We start from the raw sequence: 18,881 nt of genomic DNA, 5'->3' as shown, positions 1-18,881 counted from the left end.
ACAAAGGAATAATAATATTAAATTAGTATACTAATACCATAGTGTCAAGTTAATTTACCAAAAGTAAGGCCATGCTTATCGATCGACTACCGATTGGCATTTCGATCAATACTACGTTGCTACCAAGGACGATATAATACCGGGTCAGACAAAGCCCATACAAAAAAGCGTACCCCCGAAATGTACCCTTTTAGGCCTAAAACTAGATGGCGCAGTTTCGCAGTCTGGAAGTGGCCAAAATCATATTTTCCCCAAATATTTTTTGCGTGTTTTTATTTTTTATAATAACAAGTGGTATGTTTCTTTATTTTAATATCATGATATCACGTCAAGACACATTTTGAAAAAAAAAAAAATTGTAGGCATCATCAGTGTAGTTATGGTAGTATTTAATAGGTGACGCTGAAAAATTGAGGTACGATTCTCAGTATGAAGATTGTCAATCCTATATAAATCGTCCATGGTTGCTACTAAAACCAATTGAAACATTTATCATTTGGGACCCACAGTACAGTAGGTACAGCACATTACCAGTTCACCAGACATTACCTTTTGCGATGAATTGACAGGCAGGATATGTGGGGCTAAAAATATAACCTAACCACAAAATTAAAATTTTGAAAAAACCCCGACCGCGACATAGTGGACCGATTTTCATGAAACATGGCTAAGAACACTCCCGACTAACTCAGCTTTCAGACATAAAAAACTAAATCAAAATCGGTTCATCCGTTCGAGAGCTACGATGCCACAGACAGACAAACACACAGAAAGACACGTCAAACTTATAACACCCCGTCGTTTTTGCGTCGGGGATTAAAAAACCGTATCCTTCAAACTTACCTTGGCAAACACGTTATACGACGGTTCCTTCGGCCTAAAGGTATTCCCTTCAGCATACTTATGTATCTTAGCCCCAATGCTCTCTCTCAGCTCCAATAAAATAGAGCAGTAGGGGTGTACTTTTTCCAATCCCTCCCTCTTCTCACTGTTTATCTCAAAACTATCAACTGATACATCAGAAGCTTTTTCAACTAGTCTGTTTTCAGAAATACTGCCAGATACGAGTCCATGCATGTAGTAACCGCTTAGTAGCGCTTCAAATATTTCTATATCCTCTTCTATGTATTTCACTTTTAGCTTGTACTTTTCTACTTGGTCTACTGGGTTGACTTCGGACATTATTTTGACGATGATCAGACCTGTTAATAGCGAGAGCTCTGCCGTTAGAACTTTTATCTTGGTTTTTCAATAAAAGATTTGGGATCTTGGTTGACACTTTGCTGTAGTGTTATAAATACCCTGTTGGTTTCTCCAATCATTTCGGTTAGCGTGGGGTGGTCTTTTAAATAATCTTGCAGGGTCGCATACGTCTTGTCTGATTGTTTTGAGAATATTATCGATTGCAAGAAGAACATCAACTGCTCGTATTTCCGCATTTCGAATAAAGCGTCGGTTTTTCTGAAAAAACATAGGACAATCAAATAAACATTAGTATTGAAAAGCATTGAATTTTTGCGGCCGATCGTAATATCGACCATCATCATCTCCTTGCGTTATCCCGGCATTTGCCACGGCTCATGGGAGCCTGGGGTCCGCTTTGACAACTAATCCCAAGATTTGGCGTAGGCACTAGTTTTACGAAAGCGACTGCCATCTGACCTTCCAACCCGAAGGGTAACTAGACCTTATTGGAATTACTCCGGTTTCCTCACGATGTTTTCCTTCACCGAAAAGCGACTGGCAAATATCAAATGACATTTCGCACATAAGTGAAAAACTCTTTGGTGCGAGCCAGGGTTCGAACCCGCGACCTCGAGAACGAAAGTCGCACGCACTTTCCACTAGGCTACCAGCGCTTCCAATATCGATCGTAATATCGACCATCTCGTAAAATGTGATAAATCACCGTTTCGCTCCCGTAGTCGACGGATGGACGGCTCACTAAGCGAGGTTCTATTTTGGCCAGTTTGCCCTTCGTGAAGATGGAACAACCTAGTAAACCTATTCCATTTATCGATTGATTTAATGAGGCTACCGTCAAAACATTCCAGAGGATATTTACGATAGGTCGAATTTTTGGATCATCCGCTGACATAGACATTTAATTTAGAAGAAAGTAGTCAGAAGGCCTAGGCAGAAAGTAGTTTAACTCACATTTTTATAGAAGTAGTGGTGCCCAAAGTGGCAATGTTTTTCCATACAACGTTAAGCAATGTGCCCAGTAGTTTCGAATATTCCTCTCTATCTTGCAGCGCTACTGTTTCATACGCTAGTAAATGACGTGAACCTGCAAAATAAATTCATTTTTACATGACTGTACTCGATTCAACGCGGACACGCACAAAGCCCGATCGACACTTTTACATTGGGAGCAATGTAAGGTTGAGAAGTGTACAAAAGTGCATGGAGAAATTATGAATGAATTCATTCATAAATTCACCATAAACTTTTGCAGCTGATAGTACATTTCTTTAGTTTACATAACACAAAATATTAATATGACAGGACAGGCAGTACAGAAAGAAGGCCCGTTTAAGTTAAGAGATACCTATTTATGTTTTCTTATGTAAGTATTTTTGAATCATTAATGTGTAGGTACGAGGAAAAATCTTATCTTGCCAACACGGGATGGAAAGCATTTTAAACCTAAAAATAATAAATAAGAAAAAGATGGAATGATGACATCATAGAAACCGCAGGAAATAATTGGGAGCATATTGAGCATATGTAGTAAAAATTTATATATTATGACAATCAAATTGTATAACAAGATTCCTAAAGACATTGCATCAATAACAGATTTAAATAACTTCCAGAGGAAAATGTTTGGTTGGTTACTAGACATGTGTTTTTATTCAGTTAACGAGTTCCTTAGTTATTAATAAATTGTAATATTTCTACGCCGATGTAGGCAGAATATGTCGCACCAATTGTAACTTGACCATCTCTGTATGTACCATATTCTAAGAAATAAAGATTTCTATTTCTATTTCTAACAAAATCAAATGAAGGAAGATGGAGGAGGTTTTTACCCTCAAGGGATCACACATCAATAAACAATAAACAAAATAATATCGTACATAAATATGGGATGTGTTCTGACACATCGCACATGACGCAGCTTTGTTCTGACAAAGCTAAATAATAATAAAATGTGTAAAATCAATCATGAGTTGACTGGGACATGACTGGGGCTAGCCACTGAGACTTTAGGTCAACTACAGGTCAGTTGCACCAAACCGTCCGTTAACGAATTTATTATTTAAAAAAATGTATGGAAATTTCCATAGACTTCTGCCTGGTGACGTTATCGTTAGGGCCAGTTGCATGAACCACAGTTAACAGACAGATTAAACGTCGGAGACGATAGTAAACACTGCAATTTTTATTTATTTATTTAAACTTTATTGCATGACACAAAATTGTACAAATGTCGGACTTAATGCCTTAAGGCATTCTCTACCAGTCAACCATTGGATCAAACAGAAACTATATTGTTGAATAAGAGGGAGAGATTTTTCTAGTTACCTGAGTTCTCCACCGTAGTCAGCTTCTGCACATAATAAGGCAACAGTGGGAGATTCGAGGACACTCTCTTTGTATTGATCGGAATCAATTCCAAATCTTCTTCAGGATTAGAATTGTAGGCTTTGAGGAACAATAGTGGATACAGTGCTGGTGAATAGACCAGCGCCTTGTATAATTCGTCCCAGAATTTTGCAGGGAGTGATGAGATCCTACAAACAAAAATACTTTAAAATACCTAAGTAATAAATGATATGTTTTGTTTTTGGACATTTAGATATAAATTGAAAGCCACATTGGCCTACAATTGCAAATATTTTAACACTGGGAAGAAAAGATATAACAAGCAGGGAAATATTAGGTACCTGAGGCTTAACATGTCCTGATTTCCAATGCACAATTTTTCTACAATCTGTAGAAGATTTATGAGCGCTGGAGGAAATCCTTTGGTCAGTTTCGCCAAGCTCGTCAAGTTTGTTAAAATGGCAATGAAATCTTGCACTTTTTCTACTTTTATATTGTCTCCTTGAGACAGCTTGTAGATCAGATCTATGAAATGTATCTTCAATCCGTTTAATACTCTTTGAATGACATATACGTTTATAGGCAGTAGTTTGACTTCTAAGCCCACTTTAGCATTTTTGGACGCTTCTAGAATTTTTGTGACATTTTCCTGTATTGTTGTCAAAGCTGTGCTATCGGGAATGTCTAGTGACAAACTTATGTCTGTTGACGAGCTCGCGTCTAGATAAAGCTTCGAAGCCTGTGCTTCAATAGACTGACTCATATCTAAAGTCACTTGTTTATAAACATCAGTTCTAGCCACAGCTAAGTCAAACTCATCCTCATTTTCATATAATTTAGGCTGACCTTTGACCTTTCGCAATTTCTTGCTCAGTTTCGCAATGTCAGTATTATCCTGGTCATTATACAACATCGCCTTAGTTTCTCTTTCAAACCGTTCTCGAAGAATATGTTTTGGCGGCAACATGTCGAAAAGTTGTCCCATCAAATGTTTCTGAACCCATTTACTGTGCATGTAAAGCAGGGGCACTATTTCTTCTTTCAACAACGGCGTTCTTTTGTTTTTCTTCATCAAAAATATTGGCAGCGAACACGCTTTTAAGAATCGGTTCCTCCAACTCAAAATATGAATTATTTTACACGCTGCATCATCGAGAATAACCAAAGAATCGTGTGCTTCTTTCATAATTTTTCTAAAATACTCGTCAATTATTTCCGTGTATTTTTTGCAGTGTTTTAGAATGGGATATTCAACGAAGTCATCGGTCAATGCTCCGGTTGCTACCGCCTTGGAATAATCGATGGCCGAAAAATTGCTTTCAGGCAAGTTCCTTTTATTTAAAGTCTTCCACAGCTCATCGTAAAGGGTTACCGACTTTATATTAGCTTCTGAGATTTCGTTTTCATCAATGAGTTGGGATTCTGGGTAAAACCTACTGGATGATTCTGAATGACTCTTCAAAGCTTTTCCAGCAGCTAATGCGGCTTCATTGAACAGACTAGTTAAATCTTCGTTCCCATTGTACTTGTGTTTTAAGATTTCTTGTATTAAAGCATGTAATATGTGAATGCTTTCCTCGGTGCATTTTTGGTACGTGATAAAAATGCTTGCTAATAATGCTAAGTCTGCTCCTTTATGTGTTGATTGTTGGATTGCAGGATACGCTACTTGTTTTGCGATTTCGTTTGTCGAATTCGAGCATAAGCCTTTAACAGTCAGCGTATGGCTGGTGTCTTTTGTTTCAACCGGTTTATATTCTTCTTCGCTTATTTTTTCTTCTAAAGCCTTTAACATATTATTTTTCATTTCGGCCAGGGACGCGTTGATATTGGAGGTGAAATCGCCTCCGCATCTCGGTTTAATGTAGACATCCGAAAAGCTGTTAACCAGCGCCACCTTGTGGGAAACGCCTCGAACTATTTGTTGCCATGTAAGATAGGCAGCTTGGAGCAAGTGGGAGATCGTAGGGCGTTCTAAACCTGCAATATATAAATTTGAATTATGACATTATAATGATTATAGTTAGCGAGCAAGACCCATAAACTAAATGCTAAAATGAGATCAAAGTTGAACAAACCTTGTATGAATGATGTCATTAATTCATGGCAGTTAATAACTATTTCATGATAATGATTTGGCAAACCACACGACGATAACAGAGCAGTCAAATCCATGTAAGACACAGTCTGTGTTAAGCTCGCATCATAGTCATCAGACCTTAGTAAGAAAATTTCGACGCCTCTATTTCTCATCGCCCTCGAAATCTCTCCGTATTTCGGGTCCATGGTGAAAAATACCCTGAAGTTGGGATGAGGAACAATTTCGCTCATCTCCCCTCTTTCAGGTATGCTCAACACTCCATTAGGTTCTAACAGTCCGTTCAGTCGGTCTAAAACTGCCGCCGAGGTCAAATTTACATTATCTAGAAGCAGCCAGGAACCGTTAATCAAAGACCGAACAAGGAGTGAATCTATCCATTCAAATTTACCACCCGCATTCACTGATGTGAGCTTAGACACTTTAGTTTTCAAGTTGTTCAATTTGGCTACAATTTCTTCTATCATATTTCGAGTAGTGTCAAATTTCTTGTTATATTCTAGAAGATTCTGACAGTGATTTATTACGAATTTGATTTTTTCGTTGAAGTTCTGTGTATCCGCTTCATAGCTATTGTTAGCGGATTGTAGAGTCTTGTATTGATTCAGTTGGCTCATGAGTTTATTCAACTTCCAGTCTTTATTTGGCTGAGTTAGCCACATGTTGCGCACAGTCTCTATAGTAATAGTTTCTATTTGGTCGTACAAAGTTTCGAGATTTCTATTGTAATCCACTTGTTCAAATCCACCGAGTAAATCTGATACGTCCATGGCGGACGTTACTGGTAAAACTTGGAGGTCATTGCCCGTCAAATCGGCTAGCACTTGAACGATACTGCTTTTGCCAGTAGCCGTGGGTCCTACTAATATTGAGAGCCAGTTCATTTTGACACTTTGCGCTAGCGCTTTGAGTGTTGGTAATTGATTTCTAAGAACCTGCAAATTGGTTTCAAGTGAACGTCTATTTTTAAAACCTTTCTGAATATTACGGTCTATTGAGACATCTCCAATTATAATCTTCTTGTCAGTTGCGTCAAACTGTGGGCTGCTGTCGCTTCTTGGGTACTCGGGAGAGAAGAACTCGTCATAACATTGTATCATTCTCTCTTTGTCTTCAATAGTTCTCATGCGGTTCACATAGAGCATGTCGACAAATTTGCCTGGCAGTGGATCGTTGCCGTTATTTTGTTCTTCAATAAGAGCTTCGCACCACCTCTGGATGTCTCTCAAGTTCATTTCCCAAGGACCGCCTCTATGTGCCCATGATTGGAGCTCAGTGATCTCGTGAGCAATTTTGCAGTTGAATTGGACAACCATATGCAAGATGTCTTTGGGTAAGCTTGGGTATTGGGACTCAACAATGTAAATAAGGTCTTCCTTGGTCAATGTGTCGATGTATACTTGGGTGAATCTGTTTAGGAAGGATACAGGTAAGCCACGGCGGGCGCCGCCTTGCTTTAGAGGGTTTTGACAAGCGAATAATTTCGTCTCAGCTTTCACTTTAAATGTTTTTCCCAACTCTGAAATAAACACTTCACCTCGGTGATCAAGACAGGCGTTTAAACCTTCTAATACTGGTTGAGGAGCTAAATTCAATTCATCCAGCAGGATCCAATCACCATTTTGCAAAGCGCTCAGGAATGCTCCTTCTTTGAATGTAAATGATCCATCTTCTGTCGGGAGGTCAGTACCAAATAAGTCTGTTATATCCTGCAAAAGAAATACGCATTAGATGGGTACATCAAACACTAATATTATAATTTACAAGATATATGATGATACTCACAGTTTGATCACTAAGATTGATGCGAACAACCTTATGTCCTGAAGATTTAGCCAGGGCTGTTACTAAGCTAGTTTTGCCTACGCCCGGGTTACCTTCCAAAAGGATGGCTTTATTGAGCTGCATGCCTCTCAACAATCTTAGCGTATTCGATCCCGTAGTCGGAGCTGTGAATGTGAACTTCTGGTCCTCATCGGCTATGCTGAAATTCTCTCCTAATTCGATATAAAACGGCCGTATTCCAAATTTCTTATCATCAGATTCTGCGGTGAACTTTGTCTGCTTATTACTTAGCATTTCTCTCAGACCCTCGATATATTCATTTCCAACTGCCTGTATTTGGTTCAGCAAGAAATCTATAGCCGTTTTGCGTAGTACGTATAAAGTTTCTGACTCTATATGCCCAGTCAGAGCAGTGCCGAAGCAGTCCAGGAATGTCATACACGCGCCGTGAACATACGCTTCAGGGGTGTCGAGGAGGCCCTTAGCAACGGTCACATTAATAAATTGAACCCAAGCTAGCAGGTCACGCAAACTGAACGGGAATTTATTGGTAACCTCTGAGTTTTTCAACCAGTCTGTAAAGTCCAATATAGAGTTACCGATCCCTGTGCTACCGTCTTCCTGATTGCCCAGGGAAATGCCTTTGTTCACGCTTTTCTCCAGGACGCTTAGTAAGTCTTCTCTGGAAGACACGCTGTCGCACCAAATTTCAGTGAATCGGTTGCGAAGTGCAGGTGAAAGCTCCTTCTTACCGAAATCCCCTCCAGGGTTCATAGTTCCGACGAAATGGAAGTTCTTTTTGGCTGTGATGACTACTATTTCGGAGTTATCCTCCATTCCTCTTTCAGCCAAGACAAGCTGTCTTTCAGGTTCAAGCAGAGAGTTCATTCTTTCTAAGACACTGTCGTCGGCTAAGGAAATTTCGTCAGCTAGAAACATTTGGCCGTTTTCCATTGCGTTTATCAACGGGCCGTCAACCCATTCGAATAGTCTGCCGTCGTTCTTGTATTGACGTACAGGGCGTAGACCTCCTAAGAAGTCTGAACTCTCCGTGTGCATGTGACAATTGACTGACAACAGTTGTGTTTTTCTCAATGTAGCCAAGACTTGGCATATTGTGGTTTTACCACAACCAGTTTCTCCAACTAATAACACGGGCTCGTCAAACGTGAAGGCTTTTGCGATCAAAACTGCTAGTCTCCTCATATTGTACGTCCAAACTACGTGGGAGAACTCCTGCAGTTGATTATTTATAATGATTTCTAGAATGTTTTTAGTTACAGGGGATGTTGTTTGGTGAAGGGTGAAAAGATTATCTGGACACACCTTCCTCTTTATATGTTTTTCTATAACTTCTTCAATGATTCCCCTTTCATCTGCCTGTCTTACTTTACCAGCTAAAACAAGGTATCCTTCATCTGCTATGTGTTGGTCCCAATCGTAAAATTTATCTTCGGTTAGAATCTCCTTAGAAGCAAGCTTGTATCTCTGGCCCCATCTGAACAGATCTCTCAGAGTAATGAAGCCGTCTTTGCCTTGTACGGCTGCTGATCCTCGACGTCTTATTTGCAGTTCCGCCATAACAGCAATCATCTTTTTACTATACGTCGGAGGAATATGGCATCTTTGATGCAAAATTGTTTCCAATTCTTTTCTTGGAATTTCATCAAAGTGCAACTCAACGAATCTGTTTCTAAACGCTCTTGAGAGCATTTTTCGTCCTCCGTATAATCCGGGAGGATTTTGCGTCGCGAACAACATAAAGTTGGGGTCAGCTTTGACGACTTGTTGTGTTTCTGGTATGAACAGCTCTCGGTTGTCATCTAGGACACGGTTGAGAGCTTCTAGAACGTCACTTGGTGCCAGATTGAGTTCATCAAGAATAATCCAATGTCCTTTCCTCATTGCTTCGACTAGTACACCTTCTTTGAACACTAGCTTCCCGCTAGCGTCAGTTGCATAAGACCCTATGTACTCTTGTAGGTCGGTATGCTCGTGGTTGTTTATCCTTACGCAAAAGTTGCCGGACGCTTTAGCGATATATGTAATAAGCGAGGTTTTTCCAACAGACGTATCTCCCTGTAACAGAACAGGTAGTTTGCCTAACGACACGATTCTGGCTATATCGCGGAGATTCTTCCTGACCGTGGGAGTTAAAATGTAGCCATCGGGAATAGCTATATCCAGTTTTCCCTGTGGAATCCAATGTCCTTCGAAAAGCAAATAGTTTTTCCCTGGGATTTGTGGTTCTGGTATAAGTTGATTTAGCACTGAGCTGATATTCTTCTTGCCGATCACAGCCCTATAAAAAAAAAGAATATGTTTACCTGATTCAAAAAGCTTTTCAATCTTAGTAGAATCAAATTGAATGTATGTACTTACTTGGCAACCATGGCTTCCACTTTAGGGTGGGAAGAGCTGTCCAACTGAGTAAGGAAAGACAGACAGAAAGCTTCGTATAGAGATCTAGTCACTGTTCCGCATTTAGCTCTAGCTGCCGCCGTTAGGGCTCTGCACAGCGTTCTTAATGAGTAGTGAGGTGCATTACCTGTTAAATAGAAAAAAAAATGTTTACTAAACATAATGGAAGAAAAGAGTCAAATCTTTGCTTATATCAAGGAAACTAGTTGGAGTTACACAAAATTAGAAAGTAATTACATTTCTTAAATGTATTTTCTCACCTGCGCCATCTACAAGGTTTAACTTCGCTTCCTTTCTTACTGTAGAGTAGAAGTTGTATATCCCTTCCAGCATTGGACCACTAAGATTCATGTGATACAAGTAATCCCCTATAAGCAGCATCAAATCATTCCTCTCTGTCAACTCGTCTATAAAGAACTCTGTGAATCGATTCCTTAGACCAACGGGCAGATCTTTCTTGCCCACATCTGTAGCTGGATTCATGCACGCGAATAGAGTGAAATCTGGATGTCTTTTTATGGGGACTTTGTCACCCTTCTCTATCAAATCAATGGTCTCGTTTTTGTCTTCTAAAAGACCGGCTAAGCATTCTAAAATCTCAGCGGAAGCCAAATTTATTTCATCCAACAACACCCAATGACCCTCCTGCATAGCTTTGACTAGCGAGCCTTCGATAAAAGCGAAAGTTAGTTTCGAAGCCGCTTTAACTTGCTGGTCTAATTTCGCGAGTTTATGACCAAATGCCAGCCATTTTTTCAGTTTTTTCTCGCTTTTTTCATTAGTGAGTCTAGTTATAGCTGACTTGTGACTCTGTTTCATTAACGCGAGTAAAGCCGTCCAGCTTTCGCTCTTATAACAAGTGTCTATATGCGATAAGAACTTTTTATTCTTTTCAACATTGTAGTAACTTCGGAATAACTCTTCGAACTCGTTTCTGATTGGTCGAATAACATATTTTAAATCAACCGGTTTGTAGCCGCCGAGTAAGTCAGCGGAATCCGACTGCTGGTTCATATTGATTACTACGAGTTTGTGCCCCGTTTGCCTGGCTAAATATTGGACAGACGATGTCTTGCCGGTACCTGTCTCTCCAACTAATAATACTGGCTCATTCGATGTCACACAACACGCGATTCTTTCTAGCAAGCAAGCTGACTGACGAGTGAAAGAAAATACTACTTGTTTATTATCAAAATCAACAGATTCTAGAGTCTTTTCCTTTCTTGTGACTTTCGCTCTTCCCGCTTCTAAGGCATTAGGATGCAAAGACACATTTGGTTTGTGATGGTTGCAATAAAATTCGGATTTAGTCTCAATTATGCCTAAACAGGTGCCGACCTTCTTGGCTAGTTCTAGTCTATGATCTGGAGACGCTATTGAGCAAGTGAAAATATCTATGGCATCTTGGAGAACCTTTAGAGCCGACTCAGGGCTCGAAACGTCGAAACCTACGACGGATCTGGAGCACCACTTTATTAAGTCCCTAGTGGAAATAAGTCTTGACCCTCTCATGACCGTGATACTTGTATCTTTCTCAGGATTCACATTTTCGGTTGTTTGTAAGGAAGTGTCATGGCTTCCTACTGAGAACATCATGAACACTTCTATCATTCTTGAGCAGATTGTTGAGAGACTCGGGTAGAGTTTGTTTACGATTTCTGCGAGCTCTGATCTTGAGAGAGGCTCGACGTTTATTTGGGTTAAGTGCTTCTGGAGTAGTGTACTGGAATTAGAGATTTTCTTTTGGAATCCGTAGTTTGTGTTGACAGTCCTACAATGAAAATGAAAATTTATATTTTTTATCATACATGAGCAACCTTTCATTAAGATTTTTTGGAGAAAACCTTACCTTTGTGTGACAAAGAGCTGAAATCCTGGTGTGATCGGCAAAGAGTCTCTATAGCCAGGGACACAAAGTGCATTTCTTTCAAGCAGGGAGCTCAGCGTCGAAGCCACGTCTAGAGCGGCGCTGTCGATATCTTCTAACAGCAACCAGTGACCATTTTGTACTGCCTAAAATGTAGGTACATATGGATAAGAAACCTACTGTGAGTCGTAATAACCGCTATTGATACGAGTACAAAGTATAGCTTAATCAACATGATAATCACTAATTACCCAAGTAGGCCCAATAGTCAAGTACCTAGTCTAATTTAAATCTGTTCATCTTAGTTACTCATGAAATAAAACTATGGAAACGAATTAAATCGCGTATAGTGAATCTATTTTATTTTTTAAATATTTGTTTATTATCGTCATTAAAAATGAAAATAGCAAATTTCAAAAACATTTATGCTATAGGTACCTATTAAGCAACAACAATGAGTGTTAAAGGTCAAATTACTGCAATGTATTACTTTACTCTTATATGAGGAGTGATGTGTAAACACTTTCTAAAAATATGTGTATTAAACAGTGTGTGTTTACCAACTTTATTGCAACACTGTAGGTAAATGTTTATAAAAACCTCAAGATTCACCTTCTAGTGACGCGACGCGTCGTACAAGTAAATAGTAGTATTAAAATAGAGTTGATTTTTAGTCTTTGTAAATTGAAAGACACAAAACAAATGCAAGTTTATTTTATTTAACTAAGTTTAAAAATTAATTGGAGGTAATTTAACAATTTGTACTAAGTAGTATTAGACATTGAACCCCAAGAGGATACACATATTATCAAAACAACTATATTTCAAATGAACAAAGTTTTTGTCTATTTATATACCTACCAGTGGCGGCTAGTGAAAATTTCTGCTAGGCAACACTGAGCAAAAAGAAACCTACCTTAACATTAGGTACTTTACTAGCTATGTAGTAATCAATTTTAGGCAAGCCGGTGGGAATCGGCTTGTACGGCTTGTACGGACCAGCCGCTGCTGATACCTACCTCAGTCAAAACACCTGGTCTCCACACGAATTCTCCCGGTACATCAGTGCAATGGTGAGAGCCCAGCAACATCCTCGAATCTGTCTGATCTCCGAGCTGCACTTTCTTAAACGCAACCCCTTTCCGGCCAGTTATGGCTGCTAGATGCTCCACTAGGCATGTCTTGCCTGAACCCACTGGGCCCAGGAGAGAAACAGCTTTGCCTGTAAAAAAAGAAAAAGTTTTAACACTTTTAACCAAATCGAACAAAATATGACACATTTTGTGACCTTTGTTACCAAGTCCCTAAGAACTAAACTGTTTGCAAAAATGAAACAAAAAACTATAATTTGTATACATAAGCTTTTTACTTTTTGTATACATTAAATCTTTGATAAACCCTGTAATTTTTTTCTATTTACATTGCCAAAATAAATATAAACATAGGCAATATTGATCTGTGTATCAAATCCATTTGCTGTAACTTCATTATTTTTTTAGAAAAAAAGTGAAAAATGCTGACATACCTGAGGCAACAGCCAAAGCCAGACTTCTCAAATTATTCACTGTCGATTTGACAGGCACCAAGTTACTACTCTGCACATTACTCTTATCAAACAAAGGAAGCATGATGCCATCAATGTTCACCACACTGCAGTCCTTCAGGTCAGCGTCAATAATATCTTCAATGGTTAGTAAATCTGTGTTTGCGTATTGCACGCCTGTTTGGTGTCTTGAGCAGTGACGTTCAGGCTTGTAGACAGCACTTTTGATTGTTGTTCAGTCATGTTCGTAAGAATGACCATGCATTCTTTTACCATCCTGTGTGGTAAATTTAAATTAGTGTGTGGTTAGTCCTAATTTCTACCTTAATTATTATCTACTATTTTTCTTAAATATTGAGATATTTAAATTATCTAGTGTCCCAGCCAACTTCATTGGTTTTAACTTTAAAAGGGTTAAACTTCTTATAAAATTGAAAAAAAAAATCACAAGTCTAACTAGATCACAAAAAAAGATAAAATATATAAAGCTTGGCGAAAAAGAGTACAAATTAAAAAGTGGAAACATAATCATCCTGTTTTCTTATACATATTATATGTATTGACTTGAAAGGCATGACACTACCTCCCACCAAAGTGATTTGTACACCACATGCTATTTCCTGTTTACCTATTTTATATTCTGTCTGTTTTCAGAAGTATGTATGTAAAAATCTCACCATCTGATCTCATCATTCTCATGACAGCTGAAGTTTGTCACAAATACTGTCCAGTCCCATTTAGCAGCAAACTCATTGGGCAGTTTTCGGAGCAAACTGTAGCAGCATTGAACAATATGGTAGTCCGTAATCTTTTGCCTAAAGTCCAGCAGTCTTCGCTTCTTTGGAGCCACATTGTAAGAGTCCTCGTGGTGGATGAACACTTCGAATGGTGCTGCTGAATTGATTTCGAAGTATTTGAGAGCATACCTAGAGAAAAAAGCAATTATTACAGTTAACTGTTAATTATAAAAAATTACACTAGATCATTCAAGAGATACAAATTTAATTAGAAGGGCAAATCGATAGTTTATGATACACTTTATCATTTTATACTTATTATAGTTCAGGAGCCAACAAAACAGAAATTGTACTGGAAAGTAATAATATTTTTCGTAAAGTTTTAAATGAAAAATATCATCAAAATCACCATATAAATTGTGCAAAGCCTTTATTCTCTCTACTTTCTTTAGTATGACATAAATTAATAAAATCTAACTTACTGTAAAACATCAGGGTGTTCACTCAATAGTGCCAAAGCAATACAATATTCCAAGTGATTGCTCTTCTCAGCATCTGTGCAAGTGCTAAAGTTCAAGTTCGAAAACACTGGTTTTAGAGGAATTTTAGTTGATACTAATGCCAGAAGAATGTTTGATAAGTATTTTCTAAACAAGTGTGCATCCTCAAACCTGAGGACGTACTCAGATAACACTTTGATAGCCTCTTGAAGACCATTTGGTTTATCCAATAATGGCTGAAATGATAAAAAGTATTTATTTACAATTGATAAACTAGGTTTACCCTGAAAACTTATTCCGAGTATACTTTATATCGTGGTATTTAATTTAATTTTGTTTTACCTTAAATACAATTCATTACGCATAATATTATTTCAATTATGTTTCTTTCTAAAATTGTACAATTTGTAAACTGTTTGTTTGGTCACAGTTCTAACCTAACCCAAACGTACTCGGTAAGCCGTTTGTTTCTGTGTGATCAGTTGTAACCTAACCTAAACCTACTCTGTAAGCTGGTCGTTTTTGTGTCTGGTCACAGTTCTAACCTAACCTAAACCTAATTTAAAAGCCATTGGTTGTAGTTGTAGGTCGCAGTAACCTAACCTAAACCTACTCGGTAAGCTGTTTGTTTCTGTGTGATCACAGTTCTAACCTAACCCTACTCTGTAAGCTGGTCGTTTTTGTGTCTGGTCACAGTTCTAACCTAACCTAAACCTACTCTAGGATTTAAGCCAATGGTCATAGTTTAAATATGGACGTAAATATGTGATGTGATGTGCCATGATAAAATCGACAATTTGAAGTTTCCTTGAATAGAAATATCTATTAACGTGTAGTACGACAAATGAGAAAGTATTGTAATAATACGTCGAATAAATGAATTGCGATGTTTTGTAGTTCTGCTATTTGAAGTACTTTGAAACGAATCAGCGATGAAACAATATTCGTTGAATAGTATTTATAATAACTAAGAAAATTTCAAATAAATAGTAGTTGAAACAAAATTACTCGAACTAAACTTTCGATGATTTGTTGTCGATGAAATGATATTCGATGAAAAGTTTGTCGGCGAAACAAGGGTACACCGATAAACTAGCACAAGCTACTGAAGCTACACAATAGCACAAAATGGTATCACAATTAGTAGTAAGTAAACAAGTAGTTTTCTAAGAGCCCTATGTCCCTAGTGAGGGATAACAGGAACACATCATCATCATCATCATCAAACAAGTAGTTTTCGGTAATGGTTACATAAAGCTAGCTCCGACAGATTTTCAATGAAATGGTCTTGTAATTACAATGTATAAGAAAGTTTTAAAGCACTATGTTAGGTTTCAATACTTACTACAACATTATTGTGGATAGCTTTGTTTAATTCTGAATTAGTGGTTTCCAGTCCCAGCGCCTTTAAGGCAACTGATATATTCTTATACATATTTAACAGTTCATGAACAGAGATTTAACACAAAACTTTTTAACAAAAAACGTGCGCGATCGTCCGCGCCGGATCTCCACATGTTTTTGTTATTGACATTGACAGTGACATTTCATAGACGTTAGTAATGCACTGTTGCGTAAGTCCAAAATATACTAATATGAACACTATTTTCAAAAGTGGAAAATCCTTATTAAATAACAACATTACTTTACGCATTGCAACATAACTAACAATATTGGTTTATTTCTCGTATATTAATTTTAGATATTCCATAGTAATCATGTAGTATTAAAATTCATTTGTTATACATGCTTGGTTATTGATTTTAACTTAAAGCATGGTTTGGACGCAGATTAATTATTAAGGCTATGCTCGAAATTGGATTACATTATTATTTTGTTTCATTTGGGAATCATATTTCGGACTCTATAAATTAAGCGACAATCCGTACAACATTTTGAAAATTTACTAGATTCAGGCATAGATTTAGAATTATTAAACTAGATTGTTTAGTTAGGTCAAAAAGTGTGTCCACATGAGAGGTAATTGTTTGGGCTGGTGTCCCTCTCGCACTTGCTGACAATGTCAACATTATTCAGTGACGTCATCACTGTCATAAATTGGGGATACCAGTCAATTTTCAAAGTTACTACCAAATCTACTAACACCCAATTGAAAGTATTTTTTAATTATACAAATCTTTGATTTACTGGCATCAAAATAATTACATTATAATTATTTTCAAATTTTTTGAAATATATCAAAACCCTAGTTTGAATATAACATTAAAATAAAATAAGAAGTTATAAAGTCAGGTAATATACAGATAATAATACTACTAATATGGGAACCTCATTAACACTGGCAACACGTGCGAGAGGGACACCAGCCCAAACAATGCCCTCTCATGTGGACCGTTTTCGCTAGTCTGATACGATCGACTTTCTGTTTCAGTAATAAGGTTAAATTTCGTATGGCAAAAAATGTGATTGAGCTATCCCCTGTAAAGATCTTTGGATTCAGGTTACATCACAGAATATATAATAGTACAAGTACAGAAGGCTCACTGCTTTTATATTCACGAAATGCCGCCTTTTTAAGTGCCTACATAATTCTTATAAAGAAACGAACCGCACGCAAGCAGCAAGCAGCGACCGACGATAGGGTTGCTTATGGATTAAGACCGGCAACAGACAGTCTTAAAAATTCATAATCTTAAAAAAAATTTGTATGCAAATTGACAGTTCAGTTTGCATACAATTTTTTTTTAAGATTATGAAAATTAAGACTAGTCTGTTGCCGGCCTTAAAATTCATGATCTGAAAAAATCATAATCTTACAAAAACTCAGATCAAGTGCACGGAGTTCCGTACAATTTCGCGACGGTCCACACACACTCTTATTTTTTAAGATTATGAATTTTCAAATTGATCTGACAGATTGCGTACAAGTCTTTTTTTAAGATTATGAACTTTAAGACTGTCTGTTGCCGGCCTAAAACAAATCCCACCAAAAACATACATGTTGAAAAGGAGGCCAAGTCCCTATCGAAAGAAAGAAAGAAAGAAAGAAAAGGCATTTATTGCAACCAAAAAGAAAAAATAATAATAAATGACACTTACATACTAAACAGTACAGTTATATGGGGTTTGGTTTGTGGTTGCAAGAGGACACCACTCAGCATGTGCTCTGGCACCGATAGTGCCACAGCGCTGGTCTTCCGTGGAGCCCTGGGTCGGGCGATAGTGCAATAGATACAATAAGCTTGAAACAATCGTAGATAACAGATAATCTTAATCAGAAGAATCAGTGGCACACTATACAAGAACAAGAATAGAACACATAAAGGCATAGTTTTATTTCTATTTATACAATATTAAGTTTGATAGGTGGGGGCTCGTGATAGGAAATAGATAGGAAAATATAAATATACGGTATCAAGATAGAGATAGGAGGACGAGGAGGGGCGAGGAAGTGATAGATATATAGACACAAATAAGACAAAATAAATAAGGCAAAACAAAACAAAAAGACAATGGCAATATGTATTCGGCTATCGGCCTAAAAATGGATTGAAATCCAATCTAATGCCAAGTTTAGATTCACTTCAAAATCGTCATCTTCATCAACAGCCTGATCAAAGAATAGGTATAATACTCACTTTGAGAGCCTGATCTACTGGTAAACATTTGCCATTCCCAAGACTTGCCACCACACCCAGTCCTCCATTCCAGAATACTTCTGAATTTGAACTTGGTAGGTTAATTTTATTATACAAATAATAAATTTAATTACGTACAGCATGAAAACCTGCCGAAATTCGAACGTATAAAAGAAAACCTTAAATTAAAGTATAAAAGGCAGACTTAATGCATACATTCTCTTCCAGTTAGCCTTTAGGCAAAAGCATAGAGACATTTACCTCAAAAGGGAGACTTTGTTGCAAATTTTTGTGGTCGTTATCGTCGTTATATTATAACGTATTCTATCAGAAATATAATATATTATTTGCTTTATCTTCAATAAACTTTACCTACCCAATTGTCTCAAGGTCTGTGGAGTGCTTTTAAACTCCTGTACAGATGGTTTTGGAACGCTTACTTGATACGTCAATGTCATATTTGTGTTGTGGCCAAGAATATTATATACCATGGATATTGCGTGCCGAACATTACGTTGAAGCCAGAAAATTTGACCTTGAATTACGTCACGCCGGTCTTGCATCTCTTTCTTTAGGGTGTCCATGATTAAGCATACATTAGGGATATCCCGCGGAATTTGACGTATTACGTTTATACGACTGATTAATTTTGTAACTTATTAAATTCAAATCCGATCAATCGTCTTATCACGAAAGTGAACATCCATCCTCACAAACTCAAAAAGTAAGGTACATTAGGGCAATTCCGAAAGTCGTCTAATTAGGAAAGTCGCATAGAA

General features: G+C 37.6%; 1 protein-coding gene across 1 annotated transcript in view; it reads right to left on the bottom strand.

Moving 5' to 3' along the window:
- LOC125234822 (midasin-like) overlaps positions 1-15,987 on the bottom strand; it is a 45,824-nt gene extending 29,837 nt beyond the window's left edge. Inside the window, 16 exon segments of the mRNA XM_048141228.1 lie at positions 844-1,269; positions 1,272-1,461; positions 2,158-2,290; positions 3,532-3,740; positions 3,894-5,532; positions 5,631-7,359; positions 7,436-9,737; positions 9,818-9,983; positions 10,117-11,627; positions 11,706-11,869; positions 12,743-12,945; positions 13,249-13,404; positions 13,440-13,543; positions 13,944-14,192; positions 14,486-14,739; positions 15,849-15,987. Of these exon segments, the coding sequence (XP_047997185.1) occupies positions 844-1,269; positions 1,272-1,461; positions 2,158-2,290; positions 3,532-3,740; positions 3,894-5,532; positions 5,631-7,359; positions 7,436-9,737; positions 9,818-9,983; positions 10,117-11,627; positions 11,706-11,869; positions 12,743-12,945; positions 13,249-13,404; positions 13,440-13,543; positions 13,944-14,192; positions 14,486-14,739; positions 15,849-15,938 (9,525 nt within the window). The 5' untranslated portion in view covers positions 15,939-15,987.
- Between the last annotated feature and the right edge of the window lie 2,894 nt (positions 15,988-18,881).

This window comes from Leguminivora glycinivorella, chromosome 16, assembly GCF_023078275.1.
Source record: "Leguminivora glycinivorella isolate SPB_JAAS2020 chromosome 16, LegGlyc_1.1, whole genome shotgun sequence".
Taxonomy (NCBI): Eukaryota; Metazoa; Arthropoda; class Insecta; order Lepidoptera; family Tortricidae; genus Leguminivora; species Leguminivora glycinivorella.
Note: the sequence above shows the minus strand (reverse complement) of the source record. Positions and strands in the feature narration are given on the sequence as shown.